The sequence below is a fragment of the Thermobia domestica genome, chromosome 3 (genome assembly GCF_964235325.1).
Source record: "Thermobia domestica chromosome 3, izTheDome1.hap1.1, whole genome shotgun sequence".
NCBI classification, from domain to species: Eukaryota; Metazoa; Arthropoda; class Insecta; order Zygentoma; family Lepismatidae; genus Thermobia; species Thermobia domestica.
This window is the reverse complement of record NC_137456.1, coordinates 142970103-142991551: the sequence shown is the minus strand read 5'-3', so window position 1 is coordinate 142991551 and position 21449 is coordinate 142970103. Positions and strand designations below refer to the sequence as shown.

The following is a 21449-nucleotide window of genomic DNA, read 5'->3' as shown; positions in this document are numbered from 1 at the left end:
GAAAGCCCTATACACCAACATTTTATGTGTACTAAGTTTACCACGTCATTTTAATTTTGGCGAAGTTCGATTGATTTCCATCGATCGCGTACAAAAGAAATACCACGTCATTTTAATTTTGGCGAAGTTCGATTGATTTCCATCGATCGCATACAAAATAAACTGTTCTGATTCTTTAAAAAAAATCAAATGAAGCATGGAAAAGTAGTTTATGAGAAAGGAAGTAATAGAGTTCCCTGAACAATTTCAAGAAACGTGGAAATACAAATATCGTAACATGTTCAGTGTTATTTCCGTTCTTCATAAATTTCGAATTGGGCACGAACCCAATTAGTAGATATTGTAGTAATTTTTTATTCACACAACAACAAACAATTCAAACGCTTTTTATTGTCGCTAATAGGTATTTGCCTAGAAACATGCTTCTTTTCTGAATCGGCACAAAAGTATGTATACGTCATTTTAGGAGTCACTTCTACGATGTTATGGTAAGTTCCTAATAGCTTTATAGAGGAATAAGTGACATCTATGTGTTTTATTATCATCTGATGATAATGATACATATATCCTCTAGATGGAGATGTGCGCGGCTTTGAAAAATAGCATCCGCAATATCTTAATCCACATTCGTAGGCAGTTACAGTAGATAACGAATAAAATAAAACTTGTTTATTCTGTGGCAATTTAAAGTTTCGAGAATCCTATTATAATAGAATTCAAGCTCAAAATTCAATGCTATGTTTTCCTATTGTAAGTCAACTTTGCTAAATAAAATACAATGCAATTCATGCAAACAGGAGTATGAAAATTAAAATCATACCTACTTACTTAAAATTCCCTCAAATGCAGGTTTCTGACAAGAAAATTGTTAAGCCATAATATGTCTAAATATCAATGAAACTATGCTTTTTTTTTTTTTTTTAATGAGAAATGAGCGCGGAAGAATATTTTGAAAAATATGAATTTTGCGCCAATTTCACTTTCAGGCACTTAGCATCATGAAACTAAAATTACCATAACTTCCTTATTTTTGAAGTTATTGGGCTCATTCTGGTGTCAAATGAAAGCTTAAGTTTTGCTCTTTCAGCAGATTATAAGAAACTTTGCAAAAGGTTACACTGTCAAACATTAATGGGCATACAAAGCATTTTTTTTTTTTTCGCAAATTGTGCCATTACTCAAAAGTTACAACTATGAAACCTTTGAAACTTTTTTTGTACATTCATCTTAACACTGCATGGTATGGTTGAAAAATAAAGAGGGTGTTTTTTGTATTTTTGTAACTAATTATTATTATTATTATTTTACATGTACCGAAATATACAGTTTTAAGTTTTGTTACATACTGTGTCATTGCTCGTAAGTTACAACTACGAAACTTTTGAAACTTTTTAAATAGAATCATCTTAGCACATAAATGATATGGTTAGGATGCTTTTGGTATTTTTGTAAATTTTTTATTTTCCATATACGAAAATATACAGTTTTTGGATTTGTTCCAAATTGTCATTTCTCATAAGTTACAACTATGACACTTTTGAAGCTTCTTTTTATACAATCATTTTATCACATACATGATATAGTGAAAATTAAAAAGAGTGCTTTTGATTATTATTATTATTATTATTATTATTATTATTATTATTATTATTATTATTATTATTATTATTATTATTATTATTATTATTATTATTTGTGTTTTAAATGTACAGAAATGTACAATTTTATTTTTGTTAGCAGACTCTGCCTTTCCTCTTAAGTAGTGATAGCAATTCCGGAATTTTTACTTCCCGGAATCCGGAAAGTAAAGTCGGAAAAATTTCGGAATTGAAAAAAAATGCGATTTCGGAAAAAATCTGTAATTCGGAAAAATTCCGGAAAGTGAAATTTCCAATTCGGGAAAATTTTGGCCATCCCTACTCTGAAATGACAACTGTCATACTTTAAAACTTTTTCAAATAATCATCTTAGTAAATACTGGTATGCTTAAAAATAGAACTGGTGTAATGTGTAGTTTTGGTATTACCATAATATTATGACTTTAACTATGACTTTCTATGACTATGACTTTCAACTTTTTTCCCAATTGTACCATCGCCTACAACTATTAAACTTTTGTTTAACTTTTTATGGGATTAGTTTGCATTTACTAGGTATGATTAAATAACAAAAAGGGATACCTTTTTAGTAATAATTTTGCGGTTTTGTGAATGGAAAATATAGGCCTAGCAATGTAAGGGTTGAGTGATTATTACAAATCCTATCAACAGAAATACATACATACCGGTGTGTTTTTAAGTGCACTAACGATGCACTAACAATTGCCGTTAACCGCATGTTTCTACGTCAATTTGTATAAAATTTGATATTTCTGAAGTTGGCCTCCCCACCAAAAATCTTGAATAAATCCCAAAATATGGTAGTGCTAACGTTAGTGCTTAGTGTTTTTAAGTGCACTAACGACTGCCGCTAACCGCATGTTTCTACGTCAATTTGTATAGAATTTAATATTTCTGAAGTTGGCCCCCCACCGAAAATCTTGAATAAATCCCAAAATATGGTAGCACTAACGGTAGTACTTAGTGTGTTTAAGTGCACTAACGATGCGCTAAGTTTTGTGAAAATCTGTATGATAAAGATGGGTGGGGGGCTAACTTCATATGAAGTTGCCCTCCCACCAAAAATCTTCAATATCTCGTAAACGCTGATAGCACTAACGTTAGTTCTTACTGCACTAACGTGCACTAGCGATGCTCTAACGATGTGCAACGTTTGGTATAATTTGGGAGAGGTGGGGGGCCAACTTCACGCACGTCACATTGTTTGAGGTTCTTTAATGTCACCAGGTTAACAATGTTGCCAACAGAAAGTTGTATTTTTTCCCCAAATGATTCTACGTGATATTATTATACATTTCAAATTTGATATTAAACGAAAACATAATACCACATTATGTATTCAATATTAAAAAGCCCGACAGTATCACAAAATTCTAACTTTGAATGTTTATAGAATAGCAATAAAATAACACAAGTGACATGAATGAGACAATGCATATGCAGAAAGTACTTTACTGTCGAAAACTATGGGCATAATGTGGTGTATTTCGAATAAACAGAATGTAAGCTAGGGAGAAATTGAAATGTTGATTTCTTCAAAGGGCTTTATTTATTTGGAAAAAGTGTTTCCATAAGTATCACATTCAATTACATATATGGTTTCCAATAGACCTAAAGATCATAACTTATTTAGACCATTTTGATATCTCTAAGCGTTCCGAAGAAATGAAAAACATAGACAGAGATTACTATACTGCTTAAATAGCATAGTTGTGAGAACATTTTAATTGTAAATACAAATTATAGCAATTGCATCATTTTAAGCTCTTTTGCAAACTTTAAAATAAATGTTCATCATATCTCAGGAACGGTTTGAAATGTCAAATTGCTGTAACCTGTTTTTCTTTAAGTTTCGTTAAAACAAAACGTATTATTGGGATTTACCATTTGCTAAGAATGCTGAAAAATGAAACAAAAAATGTGTATGCGCTATTATTGTTTATCAAAACAGATTCTTCTTCTTTACTCAATCTGAAAACATGAAAAACACAAGCATTGACGTCCTGTGATAATCATGTAATCATTACTACACAAAAGTGCGATTTTTCTATTCTTAAAGTGGGCAGTTAATATAATGAGAATTAAATATTCGAAATTCGCGGTCTAAATACCCTTATTACCTGATTGAGACGTTCTGGAGTTGCAATCATCACTCATGCTAGCTTCTTTTTGGACGTATAGAGTTTACCTTGAAAGACAAACATGAAAAACAGTACATGCCATTCAAATACATATAACATTGGCAGCTACGTGTACATGCCTGAAATGACGTTAACAAGTCAATGACGAAGCGTACTGTGTGCTTGGTCGTACAGCAAATCTAATAAGGTGTTAAAGAAGTGCTTTTTGTGTTGGCGGTTTTCGAATAGTGGATTATGTGGAAGGTTAAAGATGTCAGATAACGGTTATATCTAATGTTCGAAACACTAACTGTTAATATTTTGATCTCTTTTTTTTCATTAATTGAAATTAAAATCGATTTCTGCATTGCGTCAAAATTTTCTCTTAAGTTGCGTCTTCCCCTCAGAAATGAAGAAGAGTAACTACCATATTTATCATATACGTGTGTTGTTTTTTCCAAAGTTGGTTCATTATCTTTGGAAAATATTCTTCGTACCGTCCAATTTTATTTATTAATATTCCTGAATTATATATAAATTGTCATATTAATACTATGTACTGTTGTTGTACTACTATTGTATTTCATATGTATTTACAAAATAAATGTTATTCAAATTTTGCTAAAATAAAGGTTAATTTCAAAACTAAAAAAAAAAAAAAAAAAAAAATCTATATATGGATTTGATTCTTTCGTTAGCTGCGTACGGACCACATGAGCATACTCTTTGCTGTGATGTAGATCGTTCAATGCATAATTTACGTACAATTACGAAAATGTGGTGTTCGTGGAAACCTAGTATTTTTAAAAGATGCATTTGTGATGTCAAAACAAATAAAAATATTACAGTCAAAAGTGAGACAAAATTAACATCTTTTAAATGATAGTTATATTCCAATGTGGTGCACATATTGAAAAACGATATTAAAAATTCTATATCTTCATTTTTCTCATAAGTCTTCTAACATCCAAACTACAAGGGGAATCAATATGTTGTTAAAGTTCATATATAATAATGAAATTCTTTATCTTAAAAAAAAAAAAGCCTAACTATAAAAAAGTGGGGATCTCAACAAATTTCTTATCATGTACCGAGATAGCTGAATTCATCGTTATAACTAAATAAATTGTAATTAAATGTACTGTTGATAAGAACTAATGATTAGAACTAGCAAGCTTTAGAAAAATCACGAGACCTGCGGAAATTCATATTTTTATGCTTTCTATTGCGTCCAGTAAAATTCCTTAAAAGAAGTTAGTTAAATTGCTAATTATGCTATTATTTTTGCGGCTGATTTTTTAATAGTTTCCATAGATGGATTCACGGACTTGTCTGAGAAAATGATTTGTTTATATATATTGCAGTTATGTGTTGACGATTGTTTCCATGAGCCCTTTCGCTAAATACCTTATTAGATTTTTCTTTTTGTTTTAATAATTTAATTTACTTAATTATAGGAATTTTATGACTGATTTAATTAGATCCCAATTATTTGCTGCCAATCAGTTTTTGATTGAGTAAGGTTCATATCATAATTGTCTGTAAATTTTACCTAACTTAGCGCGTGTATTTTCTTCCTTTTCCAGTTTTCTCACAGACAAATATATGATTTATTAATCCAATATTTTTCTTGCACCGCCATAAATTTGTTTCAGATTTATTTATTTGATGTAATTTATATGATGTTAATGCAGTATTGAATAGTAAAGTAGAATTGTTTTATGTCTAGTCCATGTATGTATAATACTCCATGGTTTCGATTTATTTATTTCCATCATATTCCAATAATATGTTCCTGGTTCTATTCTATTTTCTGATCTCTAATCATATACAACTTTGTTTTAACTTAACTACTGTTTTACAATTTAGATGACTAGTTTTGATTAAAGCTGATTGTGCTTCATCGCACGCATATTTGCAGAAATATCGGTATTATCATAGAACTTTATGTTTGAGTGAGATTTCGTATGCAGAAATTTTGGTATATTCTTTCTCAAGTAATTGTTTGTATAGGATTTTGATATTTAAGAAGAGCCATGTAGCTTTAATTGTCCAATTTGGCTTTTGCAAAGCATTGAGTACACTTGAGTATATCAGTGTATATACATGAATTATACAACTGTAGATTGTTATTAGTAGAAGAACTTGTCGCATTGCAAAAGCTTCTCCTTGGAAGATTGTACACAATTTTGGAAGTATAATTCTTTTCGTAATGTTTAAATTAGGGATTAGGATTGCTGCATCAACTTCTTTTGTATATATATATATATATATATATATATATATATATATATATATATATATAGAGAGAGAGAGAGAGAGAGAGAGAGAGAGAGAGAGAGATTCATCCGTCAAAATTAATGTACAATTTGTAGATATTTGATCCAAATGTGAGTTCCAAATATTTTTGTTAATGTTTTGTAATATATATATCTAAATTTTTAAATGAAAAATATTTCGGCGTAATGACCTTTATTTGTATTAAATTACTATTGTAATTAGTCATATGGTATTAAATTACTATTGTAATTATTCATATAGATGGTGTTTTAAAGATCATTCCTCCATACATTTATACATTATTGAAAGCTTGTAAAATTTGTAGTAGATCGTTTCTATGCGGTACCCTTTTATTCTTTTTTCTAATATATAGTGTATCTGATTAAGTATTTCAAGGATAGGATTTTCTTCTTTCGCCATTCTTTATAGAGTAAAGTTTTCATCTAGTTTAGATATTTGATATGTAAAGGGTGCATACCAGTTTCTTCAAAAATCGCATTTTTCGGAAAGAAACTACTTGTAGGTTGTGAAAGTATGATTTTAAGCATGTCGTATATGAATTTTATTATTTCCTGGTAAAAATAAATCATCTCCGCATAAAATATATTACCATATAATATTTTACTCATTATGCATTGTATAAGAAATTTATTAAGACATGTTGGATTTATTCTCATCTTTTGCTACTTAAGCTTTTAAATGTTTCATGGTATTTATTTAGGGCTGTGTTCCCAATTCATTCTTGTATTCAAATGAAGTCTTAGATATTTGAAGTTATGATTATTATATACATGTCCATTTGTTTTTATATCTGAAAAGGTACATTGAAGTTTTTTCCTTGAAAACAGTATACTTAGTTTTATTCCAATTAATGTCAATGTCATAATTTATAGACCAATTTACTATTCTGTTTAGGATGTTTTCTAATTGGTTTTATCCCTTAGTAAGATCATTAGTAGCCATATCGTCAGCGTATGAATATATTTTAATTTCATGTTTAATTTTGGTAATTAAATCCAATATATAAATATTTAATAGGATTGGAATCAACTTGCTTCCTTGAAGTAATCCAATTGATGATGTTCATGGTTTATTATAAGTTTTATTTAACTTAATATATATTTTCCGATTGATAAGTAAGTTGTGAATAATTCTAATGAATTTTGAAGGAATATTGATCTTGTATAGCTTTTCTATTCCTCCTCTCAAAAATAAGAGAAATGAACTGATCTGAAAAAAACAATACACCAACCAAGGATCTTATAAAATAGAAAATCTTCCCTTACAACAAAATCTTGAAGCCATAGTCACAGTTTCGCCACCTCTACTCTGCCCACTTCGCCCAATAGGATCGCAATGTTTTGAGCCAACAATCATGGTGGAAACGAAAGTAGCCAATCAGACGATGGTAGAAACGAGAGTAGCCAATCAGACGTGCCGATACTCAGTTGCTTTTTGGCTTCACCGATTTAATAAGATGAAGATACATGTGGGCAGATCGTCTATTTATAACACTCTTGTTCTTGTTCTTGTTCTTGTAACCTCATACAGAGGTTGTACATAGGAGGAGATGCGGCACCATAGTAGTTAAGCCCGCTATGGCCCTGGAATTGCTGAAAAAATAAAAAATTGATAAATCTCTACTAAAGTCATTGCTTAATGTACAGTTTTAACTCGTTGCGTCCAGTAAAAACCTTGAAGAAGATACATGTTGCGTGCACTGAATACCAGACCTCAAGAGAATAGTTGAACTTAGATAACTATGTTAGTAATGATCTTGAAAATTCTCCTAGTGGGAAGATGAAAAATTTCAAATGGATTTCGGATAGTTCTCTGGTGATGAGAGTGATGCATAACAGGACATATATATCATGAAGATTGTCAAGCAATATCATGTTTCCACTGAGAATTGAGTCAGTTTATTATTATCATTATCATCACCACCACTACCACTATTATTATTATTATTCACTGGTGTTCTTGTCTTTTGTATTTTGATAAGCTTTAGAAGTCAAATTAAAAAAAAAAAAAAAAAAAAAAACAGGTGAAGTCGATAGTAGAACTTTCGCCAGATACATTATCAAATGCCTTGAAGTTATTCCTTTATTTATTTATTTATTTATTTATTTATTTATTTATTTTTATTCAATATTTAAAGGTATCCATATAAAAATGAAGAATATATTTGCATCGGGTTTAGTAGTTTTAGAGCGGGATTCCATTTATCTGTAAAAATTCCATCAATAATTGAATGAGTCCAAGAGGTCGTAGCTAAAATTTGTTCAACAGAAAAAGGTCCATAACCAAGTGCTCTGTGAAGTTTATTGATCATATAAGATCTGCCTTTAGTAAATTGTTCACAAACAAAAATTAAATGATTCAAAGATCCAATATCACGCTGACACCAACATAAAGGTGTAGTCAATTTATGTATTTAATATAATTTATAAGGCGTTAAGGCGGTGCCAAAAAGAAGGCGATATAATAGAATTACTCTGTATCTAGACCAATTATGTATAGTAAGCCATGGTTTGGGTTGAGAGATAGACATGATTTGCCAATAATGTCGCCCTGGTCCAAGCCTATTTTCAGATTTCCAAGCATGTAACATCTGGACTTGATTTCGTTTGATGATAGGAATAAAGTTTAAGTGGCTAACTTTAATAAAAGCTGATTGACCATCATTACATGCAGACTTTGCAGCTAGGTCTGTATCATCATGGAATTTTATATTAGAATGTGATTTCGTGTGTAAAAAATGTATAATGTATCCTTGTTCTTGAAGTTGATGGTATAAAAATTTTATATTTAAAAGAAGCCAAGTTGTTTTAACATTCCAATGGGTGTGTCTCAAAGCGTTAAGAACACTGAGAGCATCAGAGCAGATACAGGCATCAGAAAGTTGTAACTTTTTTATTAATAAAAGAGCTTGCCGAATGGCAAAAGCCTCACCTTCGAAAATGGTAAAATATTGAGGAAGTTTGAATTTTTTGATAATATGAAGAGTAGGAACAACAACTGCTGCGCCGACATTTTGATGAATGTATTTAGATGCATCTGTAAAAACAAGTGTACAATTTGAAGATAGCTGATCCACACAAGAGTGCCAAATGTAATTATTGATATTTGGTAAATGTACTGAAGTCGAAGAAGAGACGTAGTGGGGAAGAATTGTCTTTATTTGTACCAAACTCGTTGTATAGTGAAATATGTAGCACGGCAGTGATGGAGATTGTAGGATCATTCCTTCATACATGTGAACTTTAAAAAACGCTTTGACTATCCATGGTGATTTATTTCTATACGGCACCTTCTGATGTCTATTTTCCAATATATGTTTAATCTGATGAAGCTGTGCTATAAGAGGATTATTCCTTTTCGCCATTCGTGACAAAAGAAAAGTTTCTGCTAATTTGGAAATTTGTAAGTCAATAGAGCAAGGTAGGCTATTCCTCAAAGAGAACATTTTTCGGGCAGAAGGTAGGCTGAGAAAGGATGATCTTAAGTGCATCATATAAAAGTTTGTTTATTCGCTGGTAAAAATAGTTCATCTTCTCCTCATAAAATATGCTTCCATAAAGAGTTTTTGCCATCATACAATGTGTAATAATTTTGTATAGACAAGTTGGATTGAGTCCCCAACGTTTTGCACTTAAGCTTTTGAGAATGTTATATGAATCCAATGCGGTTGACAACAGAGCTAATTGAGGTTTCCAAGTCATTTTTGTGTCCAAATAAAGCCCAAGGTATTTGAAGTGTCGAACATAGCGTAACGTACGATTTTCGATATGAATGGTAGGGCGTGTATAACAACGTCTTCGCGTGAAGACGGAGTATACAGTTTTCTCCCAGTTGATGTCGATACCATTGTTTATAGACCAACGTAATAGTTTCTGTAAGGTTTGTTCAATAAGAATTGTCCCTCGGTGAAGATCATCCGTAGTCAGTATGAATATAATGTCATCAGCATACGAATACAGTTTTGCTGAATGGTTAAGTTCTGTTATGAGGTCCAATATATAGAGATTGAATAGAGTAGGACTTAACTTACTACCCTGGAGTAAGCCAACCGATGTAGTTCTAGGTTTATTGTAATGTTTGTTAAGTTTGATAAAAATCTTTCTGTTGATAAGTAAGTTATGAATGATTCTAATAAATTTGGAAGGTATCTGTAACAGATATAGCTTTTGAATGAGAAGATCTAAGATAATTGAGTCATATGCTTTTCTCAAGTCAACGCTAACTGCAATAACAAATTGTCTTTCAAGATAAGCCTGATAAATGTCAAGAATAAGAGGCCCAAGTGCGTCGTATGTTGAGGTGGCTTTTCGAAAGCCGGTGATAGTAGGAGGAAAAATTTGATTATGTTCCAAAAACCACTGTAATCTGGATAAAAGTAAGTCTTCAAATATCTTGAGAGAGCAAGGAAGTAATGCTATTGGTCTATAGTTGTCCGCTTTGCCAATATGTTGTTTGTTTTTTAAAATAGGAACAATAAGAACTTGTTTCCATTGAGATGGAATATGAGCAGTGTCCCAAATTTTATTATAACATTCTTAACACCAACCTTGTCCCTTTCTTCCTTTTCTTTCATAATATCAATTGAGGTTTTATATCTTAAGATGCAGACCTAGGTTCCCGTCACTTGTGTCACTAAATTATGTTGTTAATGATTATTTTTATTGTAGTAAGTTCAATATAAAAATTTATGAAAAAGATCCGCGATGAGGAAATATCCTCGTTTCTTTCTATATTAGGGTTGATCTCAAAAATCTCCGTTAATTATAAAAATTCTTAATTTTCACACATTACACTTAAAGTTTTTGTCTAATTTTCCGGACATATTACTTCAGATTCCTTACAGGCGTATGAGTTGTGCAGTAATAAGCATGTTTTAGCTTCAAATAACCAGCAACTGCATTAAAGTTCTTTCCATTAATGCTAAACCAATCTTCTTATTCCATGAAAAATAAATTTTGTATTTGTACTTGCATAACATTTACGGGGTTGTAAAACTAATTCATTTGTAACCTCATTCCGATTCGCTCATCACATTATAAAGCAACTATCATTATTTTCCAATTTATATATACAGGGTGCGGCACGTAAAACCGGCCCGTCGTAATATTCTGGTATATTGTGTTTTTGGCAACACTTAAATAATCTACCTTCCTACCAAGAGATGGCGTGTCGAGGTCGGGTCGACATACGTGACCTGCAGCAGTCACGTGCAGCCGCAGCCAGTGAAACTTGTCGAAACCAGTTGAGAAAAAGGCCTCGTTGTGTTAAGCCGGGTGAGTGTCAGTGTGTGATAATGCCGTATTCGATACCCGAGCGTGTTGCCATTGTTGAAGGGTTCATTCTCACTGGATCTTTTGTGAAAACAAAGAATTTGTTTCGGGAGAAATTTCCAGGACGTTCTGTGCCTGCAAAAAGCACCATTCAGGAATTGATTGAAAAATGGCGGCGTACAGGATCGGTTCAAAATGCTCCCAGGAACAGACGACCATCTGTCTGCACACCTGAATTAAAGATGCAGGTGGAGGAGATAATGACAAGAAGTCCTCGAAAGTCAACCAGGAGATTGATTCAACAGGTTCATGCGAGTGAGAGAAGTTGCAGACGTGTTTTAAGGGGACTGAAGTTAAAACCGTACCGGATAAGTGTTGTGCAAGAACTGAAGGATCCTGACCTGCAGAAGAGGGTGCATTTCTGTTCATGGCTGTTGAGCAATGTTGCCAGTGGTTTCTTGGATCCACTAATGTTCATCATGAGTGACGAGGCGTGGTTCCACCTGTCTGGGTACGTAAATTCTCAAAACAACCGGTATTGGTCGACAGAAAATCCACACGCAATCCACCAGGTACCCTTGCATGATGAGAAGGTTGGTGTTTGGTGTGCCATTTCCGCCACACGCGTTATTGGGCCCATATTCTTTGAGACGACAGTGAACAATGACGTGTATATTGGAATCCTGGAGGAGTTTTATACACGCACGACCGAAGAGGAGCGTCAGTTATGTTACTTTCAGCAGGACGGCAATATGCCACACATCAGCTGCATCATTGTCCCTTGTGCATGAGATGTTTACACCAGAGAGGACAATCAGCAAAGGCTTGTGGCCTCCTCGGTCACCAGACTTGTCCACGTGTGACTTTTACTTATGGGGACTGTTAAAGGGAAGAGTATACGAAACAAATTCACACACAATTGAAGAACTCAAGACCAGGATCCAGGATGTCACCAATAGCATTACAACACAAGAACTGACAAGGGTATATATGAATCTCCTCAATCGTGCTCACATGTGTGTTGAAGTGGGCGGAGGACACTTTCAGCACCTGCTGTGAAGACTGCTGTGAAGGTGAGTAGTCATATTCAATACATTACATTTCATTTATGTGTTGTAGTTAATCATATTCAATACATTACATTTCATTTTATGTGTTCACTTTACGTGCCGCACCCTGTATATATCTATATTTATCTATCTATCTATATATCTATATCTATATCTATATCTATATCTATATCTATATCTATATATATATCTATATCTATATCTATATATATATAGATAGATAGATAGATATATAATTGGTTTATTTTTTGTCTGGACAAATCTTTTGCTCTGGAACTTATACTCTGTCAATAAACAAATAAATAAAAGATATAGGCGTCACGAATTGTAGTCTGCGCTAGTCGTAAATGTCTCCTAGAGATGCGAAGAAGAAGAAGAAGAAGAAGAACATTGAAAGAAAATCTAACTAAAAACTCGTGGTAAGGTGAGCCATCATAATATAATAATAAACTTGATGGTATTAAAATAATTATTTTTGGCTTAAGTTAGAGTTGCCCCTCCAGTTTCAAATCTACAAAAACGCAGTTAAAACATCAAAAAAATGTTAGGCTAGGTTAGATTAGTTTACGTTAGGTTAGGTTACCAGGTAAGACTTTAGTTAGACTAGAACAGTGACTAGAACAGGTTCTCAAAGAAGCTTCAAATATCACTTAAATTCAGTAATTCGTGGTTCACATAAAAATTTAATAGATTCTCTTCATGATTCTCATACAAATATGTAAAACTCAATGCGGAAATATCAAATTTAACGAGCCGATACGCCATCTTTACGACTATCATGCTGCTAAATCATCGAAACCTTCCGTGTTTTGCAAATAGTACCCACTTCTACATATCTTTTCTCGTATTAAACATAACCTTACTGTCAAATTTACACACCTAAATATCACATAAGGACTTCAAATCATCATTTCTTACCCGATTTCTCCTGTAAATTTTCCTAATTTTTATAAAAAATTGGAGAGGAAACTCTAAACTTAACCCTTATTTTTAATAATTTGTTTCTGAAAGAAACATCTTTACATCAAGATTTTACTTTAGGGAATTTACACAATTAATCTTCTCCATAAAAACTCATTTAGTGGTAGCCTCATTATTACAGAACAACTGAATCTGACCTAAACTAACTGTACATCAATAAATATTTATCTCGTTTGATATTAACATTAGACATTTAAAAAATCATCATAGTAGCAAACGAATAGCCTAAAGTTAAATCTTGCCATTTGTGCTTTAATATGTCTCTCTAGGTGTAAACGATTTGAAGGATACTGTGAAATCTAAAACAAGCACTGATATGACATTATTATTATTATTATTATTATTATTAATAATAATAATAATAATAATAATAATAATAATAATAATAATAATACAAAGGTTATTAAAGTAATAGCTGGTTTCACATAAGAGAGTGGAAGACTTATGGGTCATCACAAAAGAAGTAGAAGACTTAAGTTAACATATAAAGAAAGATTGTATCAGAAGATGCTTGAGTGGATGTCCAATAATATTTTTACTAGAAATACGGAGTAAATCATATCACGTGTTACAATAGGAAAAGAAAAGAATAAGAATACAAGTAAGAATAAGAAAACATATTCCTGTTTATCTTAAGCAAAAATGTCACTGTGTATTCGTATACTACTCTTATACTTTAATAAAGAATAAAAAACTAGAAAAATTTATTATTTTCACTTAAGTGAAATAAAGTAAGTAGAAATAAAGAGAGTGCGTGATATAATGTTTTCATTTATTCCAAGAGCACTAAACCGTCTCCTTTAGCCTAACCGGCATAACCGCGGGATGTAAAGATTTCATTTCCAAGAGCACTAAAATAATTTATTGAAATCCCGAAAGAAAAAAAGAATTATTTGGCTTCCTGGTTTAATATTAACACTTTAATCTAATGATAATTATTAAGAAATTATAATACAAAATTAAAATTGATGAAATTACTGTAGAATAAGAAGTAACATTACAATATCATTGTCGTAAGGGCTTATGTCAAATTTATTTAAAACTAATGTACAGCTACGTCCCTTGTCACAAAATGCACCAATAAATTGTAATATTAAAATTACAAACAATATACGGGTGGGCGAAAAGTAAGCATTGAGCTTGCAACTCTTAATGTAATCAATGAACTGATTGACAGTGCATAGTTTGCTGCAATAAATTTCTTTCTTCCTTTCAGAAACACATCACAAAGAGTAAGGAAGTACTATATACTGGCAACTCATGAGGTCCCACAACGGCCAACCAAGTCCTTGAAAACGCTTGTCATGCCAGAGGTGTACATTAAGAACAAAATGATGCAGTGCACTATCTTGCTTAAATATGAGATTATGGTCGCACCTCATATAGACGCCATACACCATATCTCATTTTCCAACATCGTGCTCAGGAGGAACTCACCGACACTGGAATCTTTCGGTGGTTTCGTGCTTATTGACAATGACCCTAAGCAGTCACAACTATGATGATTCACAATCCCTCTCATCTTCCTCACATGAAAACTACGTCCTCTGACCAAATACTGTTTTCAAAAAGCTCTAGGTAGTCGTTGTACCAACCCAGCATGATTTTCTCATATCCTGTTTGATGATTACAGTTTTGAAGATAATTCTTGATAGTAATGCGACTTCATTGAACAAAATTTAATTTCGTTGTCAGAATATTTCGGATTGCGTGGTGGTTACTTCATTTTTCCTAGCAGTTTAGCATGTTGACTATTTTGGACTTTGTAAACATCTCCTGTTCCTGTTATTAGTAGTGTTTTCCTCTGGATGCGAAGGGATGAACATTTGTGGAAGTATCTTTCAGAAACATCGTTGTCCATAATTTGAAATGGCAATTGCTAATAATCCTTGAGTGCGTTATAGCACGAGGTCCAATCACGTTTCACCACCATCTTTTCACCTGTATCACTGAACAACACACTTTGTTCCGTAAGGCCAGCTGAGTTCGGCCACGCAGTGCTAAATTTTACGTCGTCATTTTTACCTATCTTCTATTACCGGAAGTATAAGTATACCAGGGCCGGATTTAGGAGGGGTACAAAGCTGCATATGGACCCCCTTTTGTTGTAAATATACATTACCTAAAGTGAAAAGCTAGCAGTGAGTTTTGCTAAATCAATGGTGTAAATCAATTTTCTGAAGGTTGAAGGAAAAGAATCCATTGAGAGCAGACACTTACCATTTCCAAAGGAATTCCTCGTTCACATCACAGATGCTTAAAGGCATTTAAAAAAACTCAAATTTAATTCAAATGTACTGTTAGTTATTGGTGCACCCCCCCCCCCCCCTAGAGAATCCTGGATCCAGCCCTGAATATAACAGTATGATTATAATTGAGCTGAGCGAAGCGAAGCTCTTATACTCGGGTTAGCCGTTTGGTTGTCCGCGAACTCCTCCTAGACCGTTTGGCCGATCTCAACCAAACTTAGCACGCTGATAGAGTATGTCGTGCTGAGTGAGAACATAGGTCGAAATCAAAAATCCGATGTACCATCGAGGAATAATCACCGAAAAACGCTTCCTGATTACGTAGTTTAAGCTCGCTCAGCTCATTTCATTGCAATCGGGTATATCCATTGCATTCCTAGTTTTATTATAAGAACTAAATTCTTTTTCTTTAATCATGAAAATCAATATTTACAAAAGCTACGATCACTTTTCAATAGACGTTTTTCGCTCAGTCTATATAAAAGATAGTAGAAAATTATACCAGTAAAGACAAAAATTACAGAAATTAATATAGATGTATTAATTTACAGAAAGTATATTAGTGTAGTCAAGAAAGTACACTATTGACTAGCAGAACTATATTATTATTGGATTATATTTAAAGCTTAAAATTGTGTATTTCGTAAATTATTTGTTACTTGGAAACAACTATTCGATTCAAAAAAATATCCCAGTCCGGTTGAATTACATAAATCAGAATATATTGCTTATTGATTATATGTAAAAAATGTATTGTATAATTTTAGAAGGCTATTTAAAACTGCTCAAGTGCTCGCACTGACAAACTTTTCTATTTTCATTTGAAAAAAGTAAGAATAGAAAAAACAAAAAAGGCTTGATCTAAATAGAATTTATTGTTAACTATGTAAATAGTACAAACAAATGTCATAACTTATTAGTTAATCATCAAATATAAAACTAATACATTTAAGATATTACACTAAATTTGATATTATTTACCTGACATGTTGAATATTTTAGTTCTACCAGTTCTGTTAGTCCGTAAATGTTGCGTATAATGCACAAATGTAATGAAAAAATACATGAACAAGTACACATCAAGTTGATTTTTTCTTTCATTGTTTTTAAAAATAATTCTACATATAGTGAAATGACCAGTTTTTGTTTTCCTTAGATGTTGACACGTAGGGAAACGAAGTCTTCTTTGGAAAAACTTTTGAATGAGTTGTATGAAAATAATGACAAGGAAACCAGTGACACTGCTTTGGAAAAGTTGTTATTAATATTCAAAAACATAAAAATGAATCCTGGTGACCTTAAATTTCAGTAAGTATATGAGTCTAAATTCTCACTCATTTAATATGGGGAATTAGTAACATTTGTTTGTAGATTATCCAATTAACAATTAAAGGACATATACATAAGATAAATCTAAAATAAATATGTATTTAAAGAAAAAATTGTAGGCTACATGTTAGCAGTAATTTTGGGGGGCACGGTGCACAGTGGTAGAGAGTGCTCATCTCTGATGCGGGGGTCTTGGTTTGATCCCAGGTCATGTGAGCTTGTGGTGGACAAAATTGTATTTGTAGATTCTCCCACACTTTCTACGTTTTCTTATTCCACCAATACTTTCATAGTTATTCACTCTTGTCTTATAACTTTTTTTTTTTTTAATTACTGAATTTTTACTAGTCAATTTGACTCATCTTATCTTGTATACTAAGTTCATATGAAAAACAGACTCCCAATTTCTTGTACGCTTTAAGAGTTGGCTCATGTTTTTGTTAAGTCTGTTTTCATATTAAAGAAAGTTTGCGACACTCAGTTTCCAGTTGTTAGCCTAGTAGCTAATTTTAGATCAATTAGATAATGAAATGCAGATTCTATTGGCTGGATAGAAGCAAATGTAGCAGATATATATAATATAGTTACAAAAAAAGTCGTACGTCACCAAGGGTTGATAAACTAAATGCCTCGATAAATACATTTGCGATTCAAAAGAACACGAAATGCGTGTCCAATGATTTTTAAAGATCTATTCAACTAACATAATATGAAGTTGTCCTCCTCCTCCCTATGGGGGGAGGAGAGGGCAACTTTGAAATTTCAAATGGAAACCCCCTACTTTTATTGCAGATTCGGATTCTGCAACCGAAAACACGCAACTTTTACATGAAATATTTTTTTCGTTATCCTTCTAGATAGCTCAGTATTTTTCGAGATATTCCACTGTCCCGACCTTTTTGTTACATGTTGTTTATCTATCTATCTATCTATCTATCTATCTATCTATCTATCTATCTATATATATATATATATATATATATATATATATATATATATATATATATATATATATATATATATATATAGATAGATAGATAGATAGATAGATAGATAGATAGATAGATAGATAGCTATATACTTAAGATAAAGAAATGTTTATTACAAAAATGTGTTTATCAATAAGAAATTATTGTACCTAATATAAAACTGAGTTTATACATTCATTTTTAGAAAAAGTAGAAGATTCGTACTGATAGATATTGTTAGTCGATTCGAAATGCCAAGTTTCCTTACAATGAATATCACAGTTTCCTGTAACTTACAAAATGTAATTTAATTCAAAATAGCAAATCAATTGCTTTTTTATTTTATAATAATAATAATTATTATCATCATTTATTTCCATTAAACAACAAAATATTCTAATGGACATCATCAAGATATGATTGGTTTATGTATGAGTGTCAATAAAAATAAACACATTTATTACAGAGAGTGAGTTTCAAACTTTAATGTACAATTTATATAATGACGATCCAAAGTCTTACGTCAAATAACATTTGTAATTACTTCAAAAAATAACAGAAAGTATGTTCCAGTGTTTTCGAAAATTCCACTCTTAAAGAGAGAAAAGAGGACAGTTTCTATAAAATTCGAATTAACGATTCTTTTTGCAGAAAATCCTCAAAGTGAGAATTCGCTTACATTAGAAGTGCGGAATTCGGTATATGAAGTTCTAGTTATAAATGAGGAAATTCGTGATTAACACTTTCTAAAAATTCGCCCCGAAGTAGGGAAATGTAGTCAATTTCCACAATATTCAATTTCTGCTTTTATATTCATTAAGTCGTATTCTTTCCATACGGAGGAAAACAGTTATGTGAGTCATTAATATTAATGTTCGTCAATTCCAATTTCTTTTAAAATAGTATAACTGCAATTCTATACGAAGAGAGGGTAGTGTTATTTAAAATATTAACAAAATATTTAGAACATAGGTATAATTGATGTAATCAAACTTCTAACTTCTTTCAAGGTAAATTGTACTTTTGTGTAAAACTAATTGGCCTGAAAGTAATTCTTACCCTTAAAAATTGACGAAACTGAAAAAAAAAAAAAAAAAAAAAAACAAGGGAAACAGAAAGAAAAGGCCAAAATGAGAGAAATTGCAAAGACAAATTACTATTTTTTTTCTTAATTTTTTTAAACGCCGCTATTTCATTTTTAGAGGCTAGCAAACTTAGAATAAGCATAATTATTAAATAGCACACAATTCAATAGTTAAAACAAAAAAACCTTCCAAACACAAAACCGTACATCTTTCTACATTTGAAATTTGGATTAAAATACGCGGCTTGTGTCCGATAAATTACAGTAATAATTTTAATGATGTTTACAATGAATTTTACAGCTTACATACATGATCATGTTAGAATATTAGAGTAAACTAAACTCCTGACACAAACTGTTTGGAGGCCAAGGTCTACCATAGGGCTTGTGACACTCATGCCTTTGAGGTGATGTGTGATTAGCACATTGGTTCCTATTAACGTTATTACTGGCTTTCTAGATCGGAATTCGCTACTTCATATTTTCAAGATCCCAACATATCCTGACGACGCTGGATCAATGTCGCAATATCAACGCTGTCTGGTGAGTATGAACAGTTACCCATCTTTCCTCTGACCCTACCTGGCACCACTTGACTTCGCTACCTCGTGAGAAGAGAAGCGGTATTCCAGTGCAACTAGGGCGTTGGCTGCAACAGAATATTAATAAATTTAATGTAAGCTATTGAATGTATGCAATTGAACCACTATTTGTAGTTATTGCTAGCAAGCACACAAGCATCAGTAAATAATTACAGCATTAGCTTCAGTTATACGAGAAGTTATCTTTTTTGTGCATTAAATATTATTACTTTCTTTTTTATTTGTAGTTTTGCGTAACGTTAACGTATGTTTCTTGTATTACAGAAGTATTCGGGTGGGAAATCCTGCTTTTGTTACTTATCTATGGCAGTTCGAACCAATGAAGAAGTTTCTAAATATTGCTGGATGGAAGGTAAACGCTAACAAGTTTCCCAAAGCCAGTTTATTTGTACAGCAAAAATTAGATCAACACTATTTGAAAACTATTTGTAAATACAAGGGATGTTTTCTTTTCATCCTCTGTCAAGCCACCATATAAGAATCATGTAAGACAGGCACCAGATTCGGGTAATTTGAACTGTTTCGTCCGTTTGAGCTGTTAAGCGTTGTTTCATCGTTCCCGCGAGCGAAGCCATAAGAACACCAGCAAGATAGTTCGATCCCCAAGAAGTTGCTAACTATTGAACGACAAACTCGCTGATTCATAAAGCGTGTGAGCACAACATACGGAAAGACATATTTAATAATATTGCTTTATTTTATAATGTTAAATTTACTTTATGTTAAGCTTTACAATTATATTTAATTAATAGAGTTACTTTTTTAAAACTTGCCTTTTTCGGTGAAAATAGATTATATGAAACTTATAAGTGGAAAATGGAATTAAATACAATCATGTTATTCTACAAAAGGTAATAATATAATGGAAAATACATCTTTAAAGGATTGGCATATACTTTAGTTTAACATTTTAATTTATTATACATACACAATTTCTTCTCTTTTGTCTTATTAAAAGATACACAATAAGTCCAAATATTATACAGCAGGCTCACTTATATCTCTTTATAAGGTAATAAAAGAAAATTACATCGCTTATTATTATTATTATTATTATTATTATTATTATTATTATTATTATTATTATTATTATTATTATTATTATTATTATTATTATTATCCCTACTGCTTGGTCCAGTGGCTAGCACGTATGCCTTTGGTGCACGGGGTCTCGGGCTCAATTTTTGATGAGAGAGCCTTGAAAACTTTGAATGAATTACTATGCTTCGGATTACACCTTAAACTGTAGATCCAAATTTTATATAGACTAGTATTGAAAGGGACGCAAACCAATCAATGAACGCGTATAATTTATATCCATCCATGTAAGTCCTGGGGTTTGTATTCTTCTTGCCAGGAAGAAATGTTCCAGGATGAAATACCTATTTACAATTATTCCGCTTAATTATGAGAAATTATCTAGAAGCTCTACCAGTGTTGTACAAACTCTGTCCCTGCTTGACCATTCTAATCGTTTCACTTGCCCTAGGAATCCATCTCTCGAAGACTGAATTAACCTTAAAACCGCATTGGGACGAGGTAGGATGAGAAAATTTTCTCTTCTCCACCGAAGATCGAACCTGAGACACCTTACCGACTACACAACAGCGGCCCTTCACTTGATATAAGTCTATATGCTTCTGAGGCGGAGAAAAGAAAGAATTTATATTTATATTTGAATTTAACACCCAATACTACAATTTTAATATTTAACAAATTAGATAGTTCTATTTTTTTAAAACAGATATCTCATCAGTAATTATTCTGAGCATGTACATACAAAAATAATTTCTCAAAAATTGGTTATCAGATCTAAGGTAATCAAATTTTATGTATTACTATTTTATTATTTTGTG

At 32.0% G+C, this 21449-nt stretch overlaps 1 protein-coding gene across 2 annotated transcripts in view; it reads left to right on the top strand.

Moving 5' to 3' along the window:
* Positions 1–413: 413 nt before the first annotated feature.
* LOC145680777 (uncharacterized) overlaps positions 414–21449 on the top strand; it is a 55934-nt gene continuing 34898 nt past the window's right edge. Inside the window, exons 1-3 of one of the 2 annotated variants that reach the window (XM_081751774.1) lie at positions 414–488; positions 16767–16918; positions 19858–19945. In XM_081751774.1, the coding sequence (XP_081607900.1) occupies positions 486–488; positions 16767–16918; positions 19858–19945 (243 nt within the window). In that variant the 5' untranslated portion in view covers positions 414–485. Of the gene's footprint in view, positions 489–12759; positions 12805–16766; positions 16919–19857; positions 19946–21449 lie in introns of those variants that run through there. The other variant, XM_081751775.1, reaches the window with a different exon arrangement.